The sequence below is a fragment of the Epinephelus moara genome, chromosome 20 (assembly GCF_006386435.1).
Source record: "Epinephelus moara isolate mb chromosome 20, YSFRI_EMoa_1.0, whole genome shotgun sequence".
Lineage (NCBI taxonomy): Eukaryota > Metazoa > Chordata > Actinopteri > Perciformes > Serranidae > Epinephelus > Epinephelus moara.
The window spans coordinates 37,867,629-37,885,077 of NC_065525.1; the positions used below are offsets into that span (position 1 = coordinate 37,867,629).

Below are 17,449 nucleotides of genomic sequence, written 5' to 3' on the forward strand. Positions count from 1 at the left end.
TAAAATAACATGTATGTTTAACATGTGTTTATACTTATGAAAATGTAACGTGTGTTAAAACGTGTGTTTATATTTATAATAAAGTAATATGTGTGTTCAACATGTTTATATTTATAATGTAACATGTATGTTAAATGTGTGTTTATATTTATAATAAAGTCACATGTTTGTTTAACATGTGTTTATATTTATAATAAAGTAACGTGTATTAAACGTGTGTTTATATTTATGATAAATATGTGTATTAAACATGTGCTTATATGTTTAATATAACGTGTGTTAAACATATGTGATATAATAAGGTAACATGTATTTTAAACATGTGTTTATACTTATGATAATGTAACATGTATTTTATTGTGTGTTTGTATTTATAATAAATTAACATGTATGTTTAACATGTGTTTATATTTATAATAAAGTCACATGTTTGTTAAACATGTGTTCATATTTGTAATAGTAACATGTGTTAAACATGTTTATATTATGATAAATATGTATATTAAACATGTTGTTTATATTTATAATGTAACACGTGTGTTTTATGTGTGTTTGTATTAATGATAAAGTAACGTGTGTTAAACATGTGTTTATATTTATAATAAAGTAATATGTGTGTTAAACGTGTGTTTATATCTGTAATATGTGTATTAAACATGTGTTTATATTTATAATGTAACGTGTTCATATTTAAGATAATGTTACATGTGTGTTTGACATGTGTTTATATTTATAATAAAGTGACATGTATGTTTAACATGTGTTTATACTTACAATAAAATAATGTTTGTTAAACGTGAATTTATTTTTCTAATAAAGTAACGTGTGATAAACATATGATTATATTTATAATAAAGTAACATGTGTGTTAAACATGTGTTTATATGTATAATGTAACATGTGTTAAACATGTGTTTATATTTAAAATACAGTAACATGCGTGTTAAATGTGTTTATATTCATAATAAAGTAACGTGTGTTAAAAGTGTTTCTATTTATAATAAAGTGACATGTGTGTTAAACGTGTGTTTATATTTATAATAAAGTAACATGTGAGTTAAACATGTGTTTATATTTATAATAAAGTAACGTGTGTTAAATGTGTGTTTTTGAATCGTAATATAACATGTGATAAACCGTGTTATATATATATATATATATATATATAAAATAAAGTAATATGTGTGTTACACACGTGTTTATATTTATAATGTAACACGTGTTAAAAGTGTGGCTATATTTATAATAAAGTAAAACAAACTACAACAAACAAGAAGAATATGATCAATGTGTGTTAAACATGTTTATATTTATAATAAAGTAGCATCCGTGTTAAACATGTTTATATTTATAATAAAGTTGCATCCGTGTTAAACATGTTTATATTTATAATAAAGTAGCATCCGTGTTAAACATGTTTATATTTATAATAAAGTAGCATCCGTGTTAAACATGTTTATATTTATAATAAAGTACCATCCGTGTTAAACATGTTTATATTTATAATAAAGTTGCATCTGTGTTAAACATGTTTATATTTATAATAAAGTAGCATCTGTGTTAAACATGTTTATACTGATAATAGAGTATTGTGTTAAGCATGTGTTTATGATAAAGTCAAGGGGAGTCAGTTAAAAACACAGCAGAACTTCTATTCATGTAACAGAATCATCTGCAAAGATTAAAATATTTTCTTTATTTCGACTTTGCAAATATTGCACTTAGAGTTCAGGTACAGCTCTGGTCAAGGGAACTGTAGGTGTAGTAATTTGAGTCTAATTTGAGCTCATGGTTTACAGAATTTAAAGCTTTGAGATTGGAAGTTTATTAGAGAAATGCACTGTGGGAATCGTAGTAAATGTCTACCTAAAAGCTTGCATGTCCACAGACAGAGTGGCAAATATTTTCTGACACAGTTTCCTTTGTGTTTGAATGACTCCTCATACTTCACTATAGGTTATTACTATTGATTAATGGTCATCAGTGTGTTTCTGTAGATGTGTTATGGCACACCAGTTCATATATGATGCTGTCAGAAAATGGGTTAAAGGTGCAGACAGGTGTGTTGTTCTCCGTAACAAAGTGCTGCTGTTGATGAAACCAGCAGCTGAAGGCCTCACACAGTCTTTGTTAACCCTTTCAAAGAGGCTTTGTGTGTGTGCTGATTCAGCACTCTGACACACAGTGCAGTGAGGGACACTCAGGTGTATAAAAGCAATGAGCTCACGCAGGTGGGAAGGCAGTCCACCTCCGTCAGCACAGAGCAGCACGTCAACAACACGACAACATGTCCGCCACCGACATGAACATGATGAGCAGGGTAAGTCCCAGCATGCACTATTTCTTCCAAACTTCCTCACACACATCACTCAGAAAGACATGACATGACGATCGATAACACACAGTATTCCGAACAAAGCTTCAGCCTTTGGAGATATGAGGTTTTCACCTGACACCAAAAATAACTAGGTAAAAAATATAATTTTAGGTAAAACTTTATTTTATGGATCATGTATATGTGGATCATAATATTTATAAACTCTGTCACGACATTTATATTTCTGCAACCAAAATCTGAAATCAGAAATCTGCCTCCAAAGGCTTCTGATCAACATCACCCACATATACACACTCACAAACACATATACAGTATATATATAATTATACACATATTCACATATATGCACATAAACTGTAAATGTGAATATACATATATACAGTATATATAAATGTACATAGATGCATATACACAAATATGTATATGTTATATATATATATATATATATATATACATACACACACACATACATATACAAACATATATACTGTATATGTAAATATACATAGACACATAGACATACATACACACATACACACATATGTATATATACTGTGTATGTACATGTATATATAGATAAGTGTAGATATCCAAACATACATATACATATATTGTATAAATACATAGACACATACACATATACTGTATTATTAATCTACATATACACATACGTACATACTGTATATATACATATCCATAGACACATACAAACAAGCAATTAATACTATTTTCAATTTTAAACACAGCTGTTTGCAGAATGCATAGTGATTAAGTCATGCCTCTATTTGTGACTCTCAAAGTCAACTTTCTTTTAGTCACCAGCATACATTCAGATATTGAATATGTCTCACAATGTATTTCATATATTAAACAGACACATTACATATCTTGATGTTTCTGTAGGTTTTATAGAGACATCCAATTAAAAACTCCTCCTTAGAGCTGTTTTAAAAACAACCTAAATGTGTCCATAAAACATCCCGAGCTGTCTGAAACCATGACAGTAAGTCTGTATTATATCTATGAGTTACACATCTCGATTTTAAAATAATGAAGCAGCTGCAGAGGAGCAACAAAGAACTTTGATTTTAAGACATGTTCAAACAAGTGCTGTTTTAATGAAGAAACACTGTTACTGTACACATTATCTGTAGCTGTTCATCTGGATTCATGATGGACATGAGGGATTAGCAGGACTCCTGCTGCAGGTTCTCGCAGCCCAACCGAGTCTGATCTCCATCAGTCATTAAAACATGTCCTCTGTCTCCCTCTCAGGTCATCTTCTACGAGGACAGGAACTTCCAGGGTCGTTCCTACGAGTGCAGCAGCGACTGCTCCGACATGTCCTCCTACCTGAGCAGGTGTCACTCCTGCAGGGTGCAGAGAGGCTGCTTCATGGTCTATGACCGCACCAACTTCATGGGCAACCAGTTCTTCCTGAGGAGGGGCGAGTACTCCGACTACCAGAGCATGATGGGAATGAGCGACTGCATCAGGTCCTGCCGCATGATCCCCATGGTAACCGCACAACCAGTCTTCTTCATTACTATGGATCAGGACAATCAGATGATACGACTGTATTGAACAAAAACACTGACATTAGACAGAAATGAAGTAACAGGAAGCACATGACATCACCTGTAGTGTTAAGGTGTGTCTGCAGAGCGTAAACAGAGTTCATGTAGTTACAGTGAAGTTAAGTTGTTGAGTAGAACATCAGTTCAGTCAGGAACACTTTAGTAAAAGAAAACTTTATTTCCATTTGCAGTATTATATTTGGTTGTATGGCTCTGTTCTGGGGCCTCTCTGCCTTTCTTAGGCTTATGCAAAAACCCTAAGATGGAGAGAGCACACCCCGCTGCCCTTCCATGTGCCTACATGGAAAGCCTAAGGCAGAGAGAGCACACCTCTCTGCCCTTCCACGTGCAAATGAGGAAAGCCTGAGGTAGACAGAGGCCACCTTCCTGCCCTTCCATGCACCTACATGGAGAGCCTAAGGCAGGGAGAGCAGCAGCAAAGACCCCCCAGGAACAGAACAGAGCAGCATCAATGACAAACAGAAATGACATTGATAAGTTAGACAGAGCATGAAAAGGAGGAGCTGGGGTGGAGGTGGTAGGCAGGCCAGAGCAGTTTAAACAGGGCATTGCAGCAGATAATCAGAGACAGGTGTCAGTGTCAGCAGCAGCTTATTTATGAGGAAAATTAAAGAAATTAATTTTATAATAATACTGATAAATAATGGATTTGTCAAAAAATTCAAATTAAATATAAATTAAGACAGAAGCCATACACTCATTAAATTGTACTATGTAATTAAATGTATTTAATTAGATTTGTGCTTAATGATTTCTTTACACATTAAGGATTGCTAATCTGTTTGCATTTTAAAGGATGATATTGTTAAAATGCTGCTCTATATCAGGTATTTATCTGGCTGTCCGCATAATTTTGGCCAAGCCTTTAACCTTAACACAATATGAATGCTGATGATTGATTGTATGTTTCAGCACCGCGGCTCCTACAGGATGAGGATCTATGAGAGGGAGAACTTCGGAGGCCACATGCACGAGCTGATGGACGACTGCGACAACGTCATGGACCGTTACCGCATGTCCAACTGCATGTCCTGTCACGTGATGGACGGACACTGGCTGATGTACGAGCAGCCCCACTACAGAGGCAGGATGATGTACATGAGGCCTGGAGAGTACAGGAGCTTCATGAACATGGGCATGAACAACATGAGGTTCATGAGCATGAAGCGCATCATGGACTCTTACTATTAGAGTCACCATGGAAACACTGAAGCTGTATCAATAAAGTTCTATTTGACTGAACACAGTTTACTGTCTGCTCTGTTGCATCGAGGTTGATTTTATTTTTGATAAAATTATGAATACTTAGAGACAAAAGTGTGCAGGGGAAGAAGCCAAGAGGTAGGGGAATAACAGGGTAAAAACTTTGTACTGAGGAGAGACTATAAATATATTTATATATCAGTATTTTTAAAAAGTAAAGTACCTCGTAAATAATTTGCCGGGTACAGAAATATTGAAAATCGGTAAAATGAGGTTACAGTTGGCGATGTAATTGGTGATAGTTTCCTTTATGACAATTGGTTGTTGAGGCAGGATGATGTACATGAGGCCTCCAGTACAGGAGCTCCATGAACATGAGGCGCATCATGGAGTCCTGCTACTGAACACTGTCAACAACGCAGAAACAATAAAGTTTTACTTTTAGTTTAAATCAAGTTTATTGTCTGTCTCATTTACCTCAACATTATTTACTTAAAGGTGGTCTTTATTATCTGCATTATAATGAATCAGTAATACTGTTTCTTTATTGTTAAACTCTTATTGAAACAACATCTCTTTGACAGATGTTTCACAATAAAATCCAATCAGCAATGAGAATGACTCTAATTAAAAACTACTGTAAATAAATAAATAATATGAGTTGTGAATTGAAGTTGTGAGTTAGCTGCATGTTCTCAAATAAAAACTCATTGTTATTTACATCACCTAAAATCACAAATTTTATTCAGTTTTTATTCTCAGGGCTAACTAAGGGCTCATTAATTCTCCCTTTGCGTACAAATAGATCCGTCGGTTTCGAACATTGTAAATGTGACTGCCGTAATACTTCCACGAGTCCTTTATGATAGTATATACAGCCAATAGGTGGCACTAGAGGGCAAAGTCAAAGGTTTAGACAACAAAAAAATGAGGCAAGGGTGGAGGAAGTCAAAATAATGTAACTTTTAAAGGAGGCAGTAGACCAGGCATGTCCAAAGTCTGGCCCGGGGGCCAATTGTGGCCCACAGACCAATTTTAATTGGCCCTCGGCTTGACTTTCAAAATATACCATATGTGGCCCTTACACAATAATGGTTAATCGAGCAAGATCACTTTGCATTTTTACCTTTCACCTCACAATGATAGGACTATCATACAGTTTGTAGACAGGCATCAAGTAGTAATAAATCATTAAAAGATAAAAATGGTTGCATTTCTCTCACATTTTTTTAAACCCATTTGATGCGAAAATCAGTTGGCCCCCAGGTATTTTTACATTATTTTATCTGGCCCCCATTCAAAAAAGTTTATACACCCCTGCAGTAGACCATGGTGGTTTGCGAGGCCATTAAATACCTAACAACATGTCAATGGAGATTTCTTTTCACTATATTACCGATTTGTTCCATTCCACCATTTTAAAAATGTCTTTGTCGTCTCCTACCGTCATATCTTGCTTGAATTATGTTACACTGCCTCCTTGATCTCCGGTGGTGCGTCTCTGTTTCGTCCATATCTGTAAGCTTTCAGAAAATGTGCACAAATACTGTTGAAATGAATGCGGAACGGACAGAAGGCTCCCGCCTGGTTTCCAATTACGTATGTGACTCGTGTCTGTAGATCCATAAATATACACATGATGCCTCTAGTGTCCAACGCAAGGAAGTGCATTTCTTTACAGATGGATAGAAACCTGATAGAATTTGTCTGTCTTAGAATTTGTTCTGTTTTCCACAGTTTATGGTTTTTCACCAACCAGTAGTTTGGAATATGCAGTTGGGACATTATCGGGACAGAAACAGGACCTGCCAGGTATGTGGCATGTTTGCAAAATATTTAATCAAAAATATGTGTGAACGGCTGAACAAGTCATAATGACACTCTGACTGTATATAATGTATAACCATATTTTAGCAAAATAGCATTACTCAGATTCACAATGTGTTAAAACAAGATAAACAAGTTATTTTCAATCATACAAACTCACTTGACAATCAACACAGGCAACTGAATTGAAGGAAATAGCCTGTTAGCTAAGTTAGCACACTGTCATACAGTCTCTCCAAAATCCACCACAAAAGTTCAATTTTTTAACGCACTCAAGGTAAATCCCTGACCGAAATCTAAGAAAAGGAGTTTCACAGGCACATCGGCTATCACGGAGATTCTCATAGGAATGAATGGACTTCCCAGTGCCTCGTCTCCATACACATACATAAGTGGGAACAAGGCATCCGTCCGTGTGTGTATACATATCTAACATTGAGCATCACTGAGCCCTAAAAGTGTGCTTTGGTCCTGAACCCTGATACAGTCAGTCAGCCTCTGTGAGGTTCGTTGGTAGAAGTGTTTCAAGTCAGATTCAATAATAAATCCCTTCTTCCAGCCTAAGGTCACCTGCTCAGATAACCACATAATGTTGCCTGTTCCTCACAGCAGAGCTTCAGGTTCTCAGGAACCAGCTGAACTGATTTCCAATCCTTTGGTCAGTCCTCCTGTTACCTGGAAATCATCCCCCCTCTGCCATCATGGAGGGTCTTCCAATCACTTAAATCACCACAAGGAGACAAGGACCATGAGGTGTCACCATAGTCTGAGTCAGATTCATCCCTCGCTCCTCTGCAGCTCCACCCTCTCGCCCAAATATTGTCATGTCTGGCTCCAGAAGAACTCCCCAAAACAAAATGGCCGAAATTCTGAACTCTACGCTTCAAAATAGGAGTCCACAAACCAATGGGTGACATCATCGTAGTTACATCCAGTACAGTCTATGGTTCCATGACGTATAATGATTCACCTTCACCATGAGTCTTTATTAACACAGTTTATTCCCACATCACAATCACTATCTATCTATCTATCTATCTATCTATGAAAGATACTGGAAGGCTTTGAAATTGATGTTACATAAGGGGTACATTCACTTGGTTTGACAGGTGATACAGTTGTGCAGCACATCATAAGTAACTGACACACCAAACCAACTTCAGAGAACTGGTGGCTGTGAAGGCCCCCTGCTGCATCGCCTGATGTCGCCGTGTTTTGACCAAAATAGTTGCACAAGAACACACTACAAAGACTACAGCTGACAGTCAACCAGCATGGACATTTTGGGCCTGCATGAGAGGAAATAATTCAGCAGCCAGCAGTTGTCTGTTCTCCTCATTCAAAAAGGGAAACTGGAACACTGTTTTGACGTTATTTAGCGAATTAGCACATTAACAACGCAATCCAGTGTTGAAAGAACAGAGCGTATTTACCGTCCGCCAGTGAAAAATAACTCAAACCATCTGGAAACATTTGGGCAAAAGAGCTCAATAGCTAATTTTACCTATGTAACAAGCTGGTTGTGGTCTCACTCCCTCCTGATTGTAGCTGTTTGTTTACTTTCCTCATTTCTTTTTTTCATCTTATACACTGAGCTGAACTGCCAATCAGAGTGATTTCATTCACAGACAGGTCTACTGTTGCTAACGGCAATTCAACATGCTGAATTGGCGGGAAAAAAGACGATGGGGGGTGACGAGGGGCAACGCTACGGGACACACCACACAGGCGCTCACCAACTGCTCAACTTTGACCAACAGCCAACTGTCGGCTTGTGTGTTGTTGTATCTGACCCTGATTAGTGGTCAACCCAACTGAGCTACAGCCACCCTAAGGAAGCAAGGACACACGCTAGTATGATGAAATGCCCCCCTAGTTTAGATGGAGCTGAGGGCAGGAACTTGGTGAAATCTGTGGTTGGTGGTCCCAGATGTGACTGTGAGTTCACAAAATGAGAATACATCTATACGGCAACCAATCAGAGAATGTCTACAGACCAACCAATTAGAACACAAACCAACCAGAATACATATAAACAACAACAAATGAGAAAACAAATCAATGAGAAAACAAACCAATCAGAGTATGGCTAATAACACAACTAATTAGAATGGATTGATATCTGTTTCCAACATTATATTGAGTTACGGTTAGTTTATGTCTGTTTAGGACTATATTATAATGTGTTTTAGCTTATGTTTATTAACGACTACATTATAATGTGTCATAGTTTAAGTCTGTTAAGTCAAAAATGGTTTTCTCATCATACATAATTTGGTAATCTGATGTATGACTAGTATTTACTTAACAGTTTTGTTTATGGTTCTCTTTTGAACAGTAAGACTTGTTTTGTTTCATACGCTTTACGTTTTTTTACATTTCTGTTCAGTTATGAAATCAGTACAGTACTGAGCTGTTTGTCTGTTGTTTTTTTAAATATTTAATTTAACATTTCATACTTTCAGTTCAAAATGTTTTGACGCAACGCATTTTATTCCAAATCTATAGCAATTTCTGCTGTTACTGGGTCAAATCCCAGATTTTCTTTACAGAAGTAAAAGAAAGAAACATTTTTTTTTTTTTGCGTAAATAGCTGCCACCTGTTTTCATTAAAAGTCTGACACAAAATTTCAACACAAATATTAGGGTTATTTGCCATAATTATTCTGATGTTCTGTATTTTATGTGGTGTGAGAGTTAAATAACAGTTATTTTTTTTGTTTATTTTTTTAGAGAATAATGTTAAAAACTGTGTATTTGACACAGTCTGCCAGTTTAATTGTCTTCAGATTCTTTATATTTCAAGATTAATGTTTAAAATATCTCTCTTTACATCACTGTATATGTATGTGTATGTATATTGACATATATGTATGTTAAAAACACAGTCTGTCGGTTTCCAGAAAGCATCGTGCACAGAGTGAACAGAGGACTGAAGGAGACACACAGCTGCTGTCTGTAGCTCTTTGTCTGTAGTTTCTAAGAGAAATGCCGAACACTGAGCGTCTCTTTTATGACGCCCTGCTGGCTCAGGCTGTTTAGACAAAAGGCTTCAGTTGCTCAGGTGCTATAAAGAGCAGCAGCTGCTCCACAGGTAACACACATCCACCACTGACAACAGCAGCATCAGCAACCAGCTGAGCAACCAGAGAGGCAACATGACTTCCAGCAGCATGAACATGGGCAGGGTGAGAACATTAGAACAAGGAACAGGCTATTTAGATGGTTTATTAACTTATATTCCATCATACAAATATATAAAATAACTTTGGACGAGATTCAGAAGAACCATAAATGTTTTGAGTCTAGTCAAAGTCAGCTGTGGTGAGCTACAGTCTCGACCCTGCAGTCAAATCTTTCTCCTGGAAACAGAATTAGATCTCGATGTAAACTCTCCAGCACCATCAGCGTTCATGATGTCACCTTGTAAAAAAAAGTTCCAGTTGTGCACTTTTGTTCTTTTGCTCTGATAGAAAGATGTTTCATCACGTTCACGGCCGTCTCTCTCTGTCTCCCACTCAGGTCATCTTCTACGAGGACAAGAACTTCCAGGGTCGTTCCTATGAGTGCAGCAGCGACTGCGCCGACATGTCCTCCTACCTGAGCAGGTGTCACTCCTGCAGGGTGGAGAGAGGCTGCTTCATGGTCTATGACCGCACCAACTTCATGGGCAACCAGTATTTCCTGAGGAGGGGCGAGTACTCTGACTACCAGAGCATGATGGGAATGAACGACTGCATCAGGTCCTGCCGCATGATCCCCATGGTAACCGCACACAACCAGTCTTTTTCATTCTACTGACTGATGTGACTCCAGTCTCTTCTAACACATGACCTCATCTTTATAATATTACCAAAAATGTGTATTGTTACTGGCAACCATAGCAACAGTCAGGCAATAACTGTTGATGACTGATTGTATGTTTCAGCACCGTGGCTCCTACAAGATGAGGATCTATGAGAGGGAGAACTTCGGAGGCCACATGCACGAGCTGATGGACGACTGCGACAACGTCATGGACCGTTACCGCATGTCCAACTGCATGTCCTGTAACGTGATGGACGGACACTGGCTGATGTACGAGCAGCCCCACTACAGAGGCAGGATGATGTACATGAGGCCTGGAGAGTACAGGAACTTCATGAACATGGGCATGAACAACATGAGGTTCATGAGCATGAAGCGCATCATGGACTCTTACTATTAGAGTCACCATGGAAACACCAAAGCTGTATCAATAAAGTTCTGTTTGACTTAACACGGTTTACTGCCTGCTCTGTTGCATCGAGGTTGATTTTATTTTTGATAAAATTCTGAATACTTAGAGACAAAAGTGTGCAGGGGAAGAAGCCAAGAGGTAGGGGAATAACAGGGTAACAACTTTGTACCGAAGAGGGACTATAAATATATTCATATACTAGTGTTTTTAATACCCAGTTAATAGTTTCTGTCTAGGATCCAGTTACCAAAGCTCAGCAGTACTGATGCTGTGGCCTTGGATGTGCCTATTTCCTTGGAGGAGATAAGAGAGGCAGCTCAAGCTATGAGTAAAGGCAAGTCGCCCGGATTCGACGGGATACTGCCTGAATTGTATCTTACATTTTGAGATTGCCTCGGCCCACCAATGCTAGATATGTTCCAACATGCTATTGAAAAAGGGGCCTTCTCTAGGGATGTTAATCCGGCCGTTATATCCCTACTACTAAAAAAGAACAAGGATCCCATGGAGTGTGCGAATTATAGACCTATATCTCTCCTAAATTCAGACCTCAAGATTTTTGCTGGCGCGACGGTTGCAAAGGTATATGACTAAATTGGTCCACTGTGACCAAACTGGTTTTACTGAGTCCAGATTAGCATCCGATAACGTCAGAAGACTATTGCAAATTATTGATGGTGCGGCGAACTTGCTGCCCCCAACTGCTGTGCTCTCGTCAGACACCATGAAGGCATTTGATCGGCTCGAGTGGCCCTATTTGTGGTCCGTACTTAGAACAATGGGTTTTGGTGCCACATTTATTAGTTTGGTTAAAGTGCTGTACTATAATCCAACCACCATGGTGTTAACTGGGAAGATCTGCTCCTCACCGTTTAGGATAGGCAAGGGATCTCGTCAGGGATGCCCCCTAAGTCCACTCCTATTTGCCCTCTCCCTGGAGCCACTCGCCCAGACAATGCGGGAGTCCTCTCTGATCTCCCCTATCTCGATTAATGGCACTCAACACCGCATCAGCTTATACGCTGACGACAATTTATTGTTTGTTGAGAAGGCTCCCCAGTTGATTGCCCATGTGCTTTCTATTTTCGACCAGTTTAGTGGCATCTCGGGCTATAAAATAAATTGGTCGAAATATGCCCTTATGCCACTGAATGATGTGATGAGATCCACCACTTTATCACCTCTAATTCCAATTGTGAAACGGTTCAAATATTTAGGTATAGACATTTTCCCCTCCATTCAATCTATTATAAAACACAATTTTGAGAATACCCTCCACAAAATTTGCCTTGATTTAAACAGATGGTCATCTCTACCCAATTTGCTCCAAGCCCGAGTGTCGATTGTAAAAATGAATATCCTACCCTGGGTCAATTTTGTAATTTTGCCACCTCCAAACCAATATTGGAATAAACTCCATGATGCTGTCTCTAAATTTGTTTGGCATGAGAAGTGCCCCCGTCTCAAGATTTCCTTGTTACAGCGAGCTAAAGCTGATGGTGGCCTTTTGCTACCTAATTTCAAAATTAGTAACACAAATATCTAGTAAATCTAGTAACTGTCTGGAGAGCTGCAGAAAAACTTTGTAAGATCACTTCAAAATGGAATGTACTATCCCCTGCATTCAACAATCTTGGTCTTCTAGTAGGTGGACGTCCTATTATGTTTCCGGGTTTGAGCTCTAGAGGGATTCACACACTGGGGGACTTATTTGGTCAGAATGGGCTAGTTTTAATTTACCTGGTACCTCTGTTTTTTCTATTTGCAACTGAGATCATCTATGAAAGCCTATGGGGTCCCTTGGCAGACTCCCCTTGCAATGCACCCTTTACATAAGCTAATCAACAGTGTTAGGCCATCCAGGGGTCTGGTATCATTGCTGTACTTACATTTGTTAGAACATACCTATGGACCCTTAACTGTCGACACCAGGTGGTGGAATGACTTACCTACCAAATCCAGATCCAGAGTTCAGCTGGGACTCAGTCTGGTCGAACATCCCACTCACATCGAGGAATCCGGGTGGTGTTTTTGTGTTTCTTTTGTGTTTCCCAATTTTGTAAAATGTAATTTATGACTGCCCATGTTTCCAAGATTTCCAATAAAAAGAAAATATTTGATCACAAAAAAACAAACAAAACCCTGTTAATAATTCGCAGGGGACCAGATCAATAATTACAGAATTTGAAACAGAATTTTACAAAGTATTTATGTCATACTGTAAATACTAGGGCTGCCCCCCAATCGTTGACCAAATGTTAGTCGACCAGAAAGGTCATTAGTCAGCAAGATTTCACTGGTCGCTTAGTCACAAAAAAAAAAAAAAAAGGAACAAACAAACAAATGCGCCTTGTCAATACAAATCCAAACCTATATGACTGGAGCATGTGGTAATTTAATTTGAAAGGACAGACAACAGGAAGTGGCCACAACTATTGGTCGACTAGGAAAATTCAGGGGCAGCCCTAGCTGTTAACCTAACAACACTGCTCTATATGACAACAGGCATTTATTATGCGTACTATTCTTGTACCTAACCCTAAAGCCTTTACCCCCAAACCTATACCTGTACCTGACCCCAAAGCCTTCAACCTGAAATCTGTCCCTGTACCTGACCCTGAAGCCTTTACCTTGAAATCTATACCTTTACCTGACCCTGAACTCTTTACCCTGAAACCTGTTCCTGTATCTGACTCTGAAGACTATACCCTATGCTTTTCTGTACAGGACCGTCAACCCTTTATCTTAAAATCTGTCCCTGTGTCTGATTCTGAACCATTTACCCTGAAACCCGTATCTGTACCTGACCCTTAACCATTTACCCTGAAACCTGTTCCTGTACCTATCTTGTTGGCCTGTTTGTTTTATTAATCAATTTAATTAATTTAATTAATTTAATTTTATATACTTAATATACTTTTGTTACGTTTGTCAGCTTATGTACCTTTGTCTAATTAATAAATCCTTTCAAGTGTTTCTTTCTGAAAAAAGAAAATACTGAGAAACTGAATGTCAACAAGAACTACGTTAATACATTTTACGGGACTCTTTAAGTCTAAAAATAAAAGATTAAGGAAAATAAACAATAAAATGTTACATATAAAGGCAGTACTCGTATCTTTTCATGCAGTAAAACTACAACAGTGTAGTAACACACCATTCTGAATAAGACTTTGTATACTGCTTGGTAGTTTAAGGTATACTCTTATAAAACATCATGATTTGTTTATTATTTTGTCTTTTATTATTTTTCTCATTTTTGAATTAATTTTTAAAATCTCTTCTATTGCTCTTTTGTTTTTTGATGTTTGCATTTATTGCATTATTTCTTATCTTTTGTGAAGCTCATTTTGTGACATCTTTTTGTATACAATTTTTAAATATAAATAATGTTTTATTATTATTAATATCATTAGTTTTGACCTGATGAGATTTCAGTTCGATGCCTTTTAAAGTCTCCTTACTTTATTTTATTTATTTCTGGTTTCTTTCTTTACAGTGAGGACAAACTTTAAACAGCTGTAACAAAGTTTACTCTGGTTAATAAATATAAATATATAGAGATTAAGTGTAAAATCATAGTCTGAACACCTGATGATTAAATTATCAAAAACTTTTATGTTAAATTCCAAACAAAGTAAAAAATGTATACATAAACATTAGTTGTCTGCTTTACAGAAGTATAAAAAATATAACATATCTACAGCAATAATACATATATGCAGAATATCTACAGTCCGATGTGTTCATTTCAAAATAACATTAGATTTCCCTGAACTTTTGAACCCGGCATAGAGTCAGCACACAAAATATCTGTCCTGAAACAAAACACTGACCCCCAGCTTCATAGCAAACATTAGCTGTTGTGGAGCAGAGTTTATTTCTCAGTGTCAGCTGTGATAAGGGCTGGTAAGGGTAGGGGCTTCAGCGCTTCCTTTTTTTTTTAAATCCCCGTTAGCATAGGAGACACTGGAGCATCCTTTACCAAAGGAAAGGAGATCATTTCACAGTTTCTTCAGCAGCAACATTTAAAGTGATGCATCATTCAGCTGTTGATGAAACAATATGCTTATAGAACACACAAGCACACACGAGGCCAAGTATCGAAGATGATAATAATAAAAATAATAATAATAATAATAATAATCTTTAGTATTTAAGATAATCGTTCAGTTGTCCATCTTCAGAACATTGCAGTTTGGCCACAGCAGACCCATGTCAGTAACATCCTCCGTCACATCATTACAGGGTCTATGACGTCATTACAGTCAGCTGTCTTTACCTGACTCCTGATGAATTCTCCTTCACACCTTTCCTTCACCTCATGACCTTTAACATCCAGGTCAGGTTCTTCTTTTTCTTTTTCTTCCTCTTCTTCTGTGGTTCCTGTTTCCACAGCTTCAGGTAAATCTCAGAGGTGAAAAGTCTTCAGATGGAAGTTTCATCGCTGCAACGACAGGAAGTCAGATTGATGAAGAGGAATTTCAGATACAGATCAGTGGTGGAGCAGTGTTTGTGTTTTAGGACATCATCATAGACCCTGACCTGGGTGCAGTCATTGGCTACATTAGCAAATGCATTGATGATGTCACAACAAGGAATACTGTACGGACATTCATGAATCAGAAGTCCCTGAGTTAACAGGGAAGTCAGAGCCAAACTTATAGCAAGGGTGACCCCTACAACTCTGGTGATTTGGAGCACAGGCAGTCCAGGTATGTGCTTCGGAGAGCTATAGGCAGTGCAAAGAGACAATACAGGGACAAACTGGAGTCAACTACCAGGGCTCCATTACCAGAAGCGTGGGCTGGACTAGGGATGTCACGATTATAGATTTTCTTGGTACAATTATTGTCAGAGAAATAATCACGTTTTTACGATTATCACGATTATTATGCATTAATTAATTTCACACTATAAATGTGTAAAATCACATGAACACTCCTTATAGATCTTTAAGTTTCATTTATTTCCATGCCAACATAACAAAAATAATATAGCAACAAAGAAAAGTAACCAAAAAGTAGTGTGCAGATTCTACTTTTACTACATGCTTCTTTGTGGTCCAGCAGTCAAGTTTTTTCTAGGATGTGCTTTTTGTTCTCTTTAAATTACAATTACACAAATAAATTGAGAGCATATCTCGTGCAGTGTTAATAGAGAGCATATCTCGTGCAGTGTTAATAATAAATGAAACAGACATCGTGCTGGAAGGACAAGTCCAATATTTACTCAACACAGATGGGAGGAAGCAAAAGAAGGTAATACTAATGCTAAATGTTCACTGACTGAGGACTTTGAGATGACATTATGTATATCTTCCACATTGCACACTGACACTGAAACAGTCTGACGACTAAAAAAAGGATTTGAACTTGTAACAGTCGAATATATGAAATGTGCCTTTAACATGGTGTCTACTTTGTCGCCTAGCAGCAACGTCATCAAGTACTTTATCCATTTTTTTTGGGGGGGGGGGTCTTCTTCATCCATACTTCATCACGCGGAGACACCGCTTATGTACCTTTGTTTTCGTTCCGTGCGAGTTGCGCTGACCTACTGTATATGGTCCCACGTCCCGGCATAATCTTTTCAGCATTTCAAGTAATCGTGACATCCCTAGGCTGGACTATAAACCATCACAGACTACAAGAGGAAAAACCAGCAGTGCTGAAGTGATTTCTGCATCTCTCAGAGATTAGCTGAACATCTTCTCTGTAGAACGACTCCTCAGCTGAGTACAAAAGGCCCATGAGTCAAATCCAGGGCCGATATCTGCAGATCCTTTGAAGGGATTCATTCACAAAAGACAACTAGACCTGATGGCATCTCTGGCCAAATTCTCAAGGTGTATGCAGACCAACTGGTTAAGTATTCAAAGACTTGCTCAACAGCAGCATGTGGTCCCTCACCAGCAGGCTCAGGATCAGCTCCATCCCACAGGCTGCTACACATGGAGGCACAATCAGGTCCTACGTCAACTGGCAATCATCCTGGAAGGTCGCAGACTTACCACCAATGCCCTCCCACCCCCCTGTGCCTGGACTCCTAAACACCGACCCCTTCATAAGATCAGGACAATACCCTGTATAACCATCTGCAAGAGTGGAAGCAACCCTCCTGGATACTGCCCAGGACTGGAAAATGCAAGTTGACCTGGATCAGAGACTAAGCTTTTCACCAGAGACTACTACAACTAATCTCAGACCGGACCTGATCTTGTGGTCAACCTCACAGAAGTCCTTGTACATCATGGAACTAACA

At 38.1% G+C, this 17,449-nt stretch overlaps 3 protein-coding genes across 3 annotated transcripts in view; 2 read left to right on the forward strand and 1 right to left on the reverse strand.

Moving 5' to 3' along the window:
- The first annotated feature begins 2,166 nt into the window (after window positions 1-2,166).
- On the forward strand, window positions 2,167-5,178 carry LOC126407963 (gamma-crystallin M2-like). Its single transcript, XM_050073293.1, has 3 exons — window positions 2,167-2,320; window positions 3,614-3,856; window positions 4,849-5,178. Exons 1-3 carry the CDS (start codon window positions 2,288-2,290, stop codon window positions 5,125-5,127), a joined length of 555 nt encoding a protein of 184 aa, XP_049929250.1. The 5' UTR covers window positions 2,167-2,287; the 3' UTR covers window positions 5,128-5,178.
- A 4,821-nt stretch (window positions 5,179-9,999) lies between these two features.
- LOC126407964 (gamma-crystallin M2-like) lies at window positions 10,000-11,224 on the forward strand. The gene is made up of 3 exons (XM_050073294.1): window positions 10,000-10,154; window positions 10,489-10,731; window positions 10,895-11,224. Exons 1-3 carry the CDS (start codon window positions 10,125-10,127, stop codon window positions 11,171-11,173), a joined length of 552 nt encoding a protein of 183 aa, XP_049929251.1. The 5' UTR covers window positions 10,000-10,124; the 3' UTR covers window positions 11,174-11,224.
- A 3,559-nt stretch (window positions 11,225-14,783) lies between these two features.
- LOC126407782 (cadherin EGF LAG seven-pass G-type receptor 1-like) overlaps window positions 14,784-17,449 on the reverse strand; it is a 35,468-nt gene continuing 32,802 nt past the window's right edge. The window contains exon 34 of the mRNA XM_050072978.1: window positions 14,784-15,632. Coding sequence (XP_049928935.1) covers window positions 15,614-15,632 — 19 coding nt within the window. The 3' untranslated portion in view covers window positions 14,784-15,613. The remainder of the gene's footprint in view (window positions 15,633-17,449) is intronic.

What these genes read in the sequence shown, in the direction of transcription:
- LOC126407964 (XM_050073294.1), top strand. Translation starts at nt 10,125, where the DNA reads ATGACTTCCAGCAGCATGAACATGGGCAGG. An exon ending in GCAGCATGAACATGGGCAGG is followed by an intron (nt 10,155 to 10,488) that starts GTGAGAACATTA and finishes TCTCCCACTCAG; the next exon opens with GTCATCTTCTACGAGGACAA. An exon ending in CCTGCCGCATGATCCCCATG is followed by an intron (nt 10,732 to 10,894) that starts GTAACCGCACAC and finishes TGTATGTTTCAG; the next exon opens with CACCGTGGCTCCTACAAGAT.
- LOC126407963 (XM_050073293.1), top strand. Translation starts at nt 2,288, where the DNA reads ATGTCCGCCACCGACATGAACATGATGAGCAGG. An exon ending in ACATGAACATGATGAGCAGG is followed by an intron (nt 2,321 to 3,613) that starts GTAAGTCCCAGC and finishes TCTCCCTCTCAG; the next exon opens with GTCATCTTCTACGAGGACAG. An exon ending in CCTGCCGCATGATCCCCATG is followed by an intron (nt 3,857 to 4,848) that starts GTAACCGCACAA and finishes TGTATGTTTCAG; the next exon opens with CACCGCGGCTCCTACAGGAT.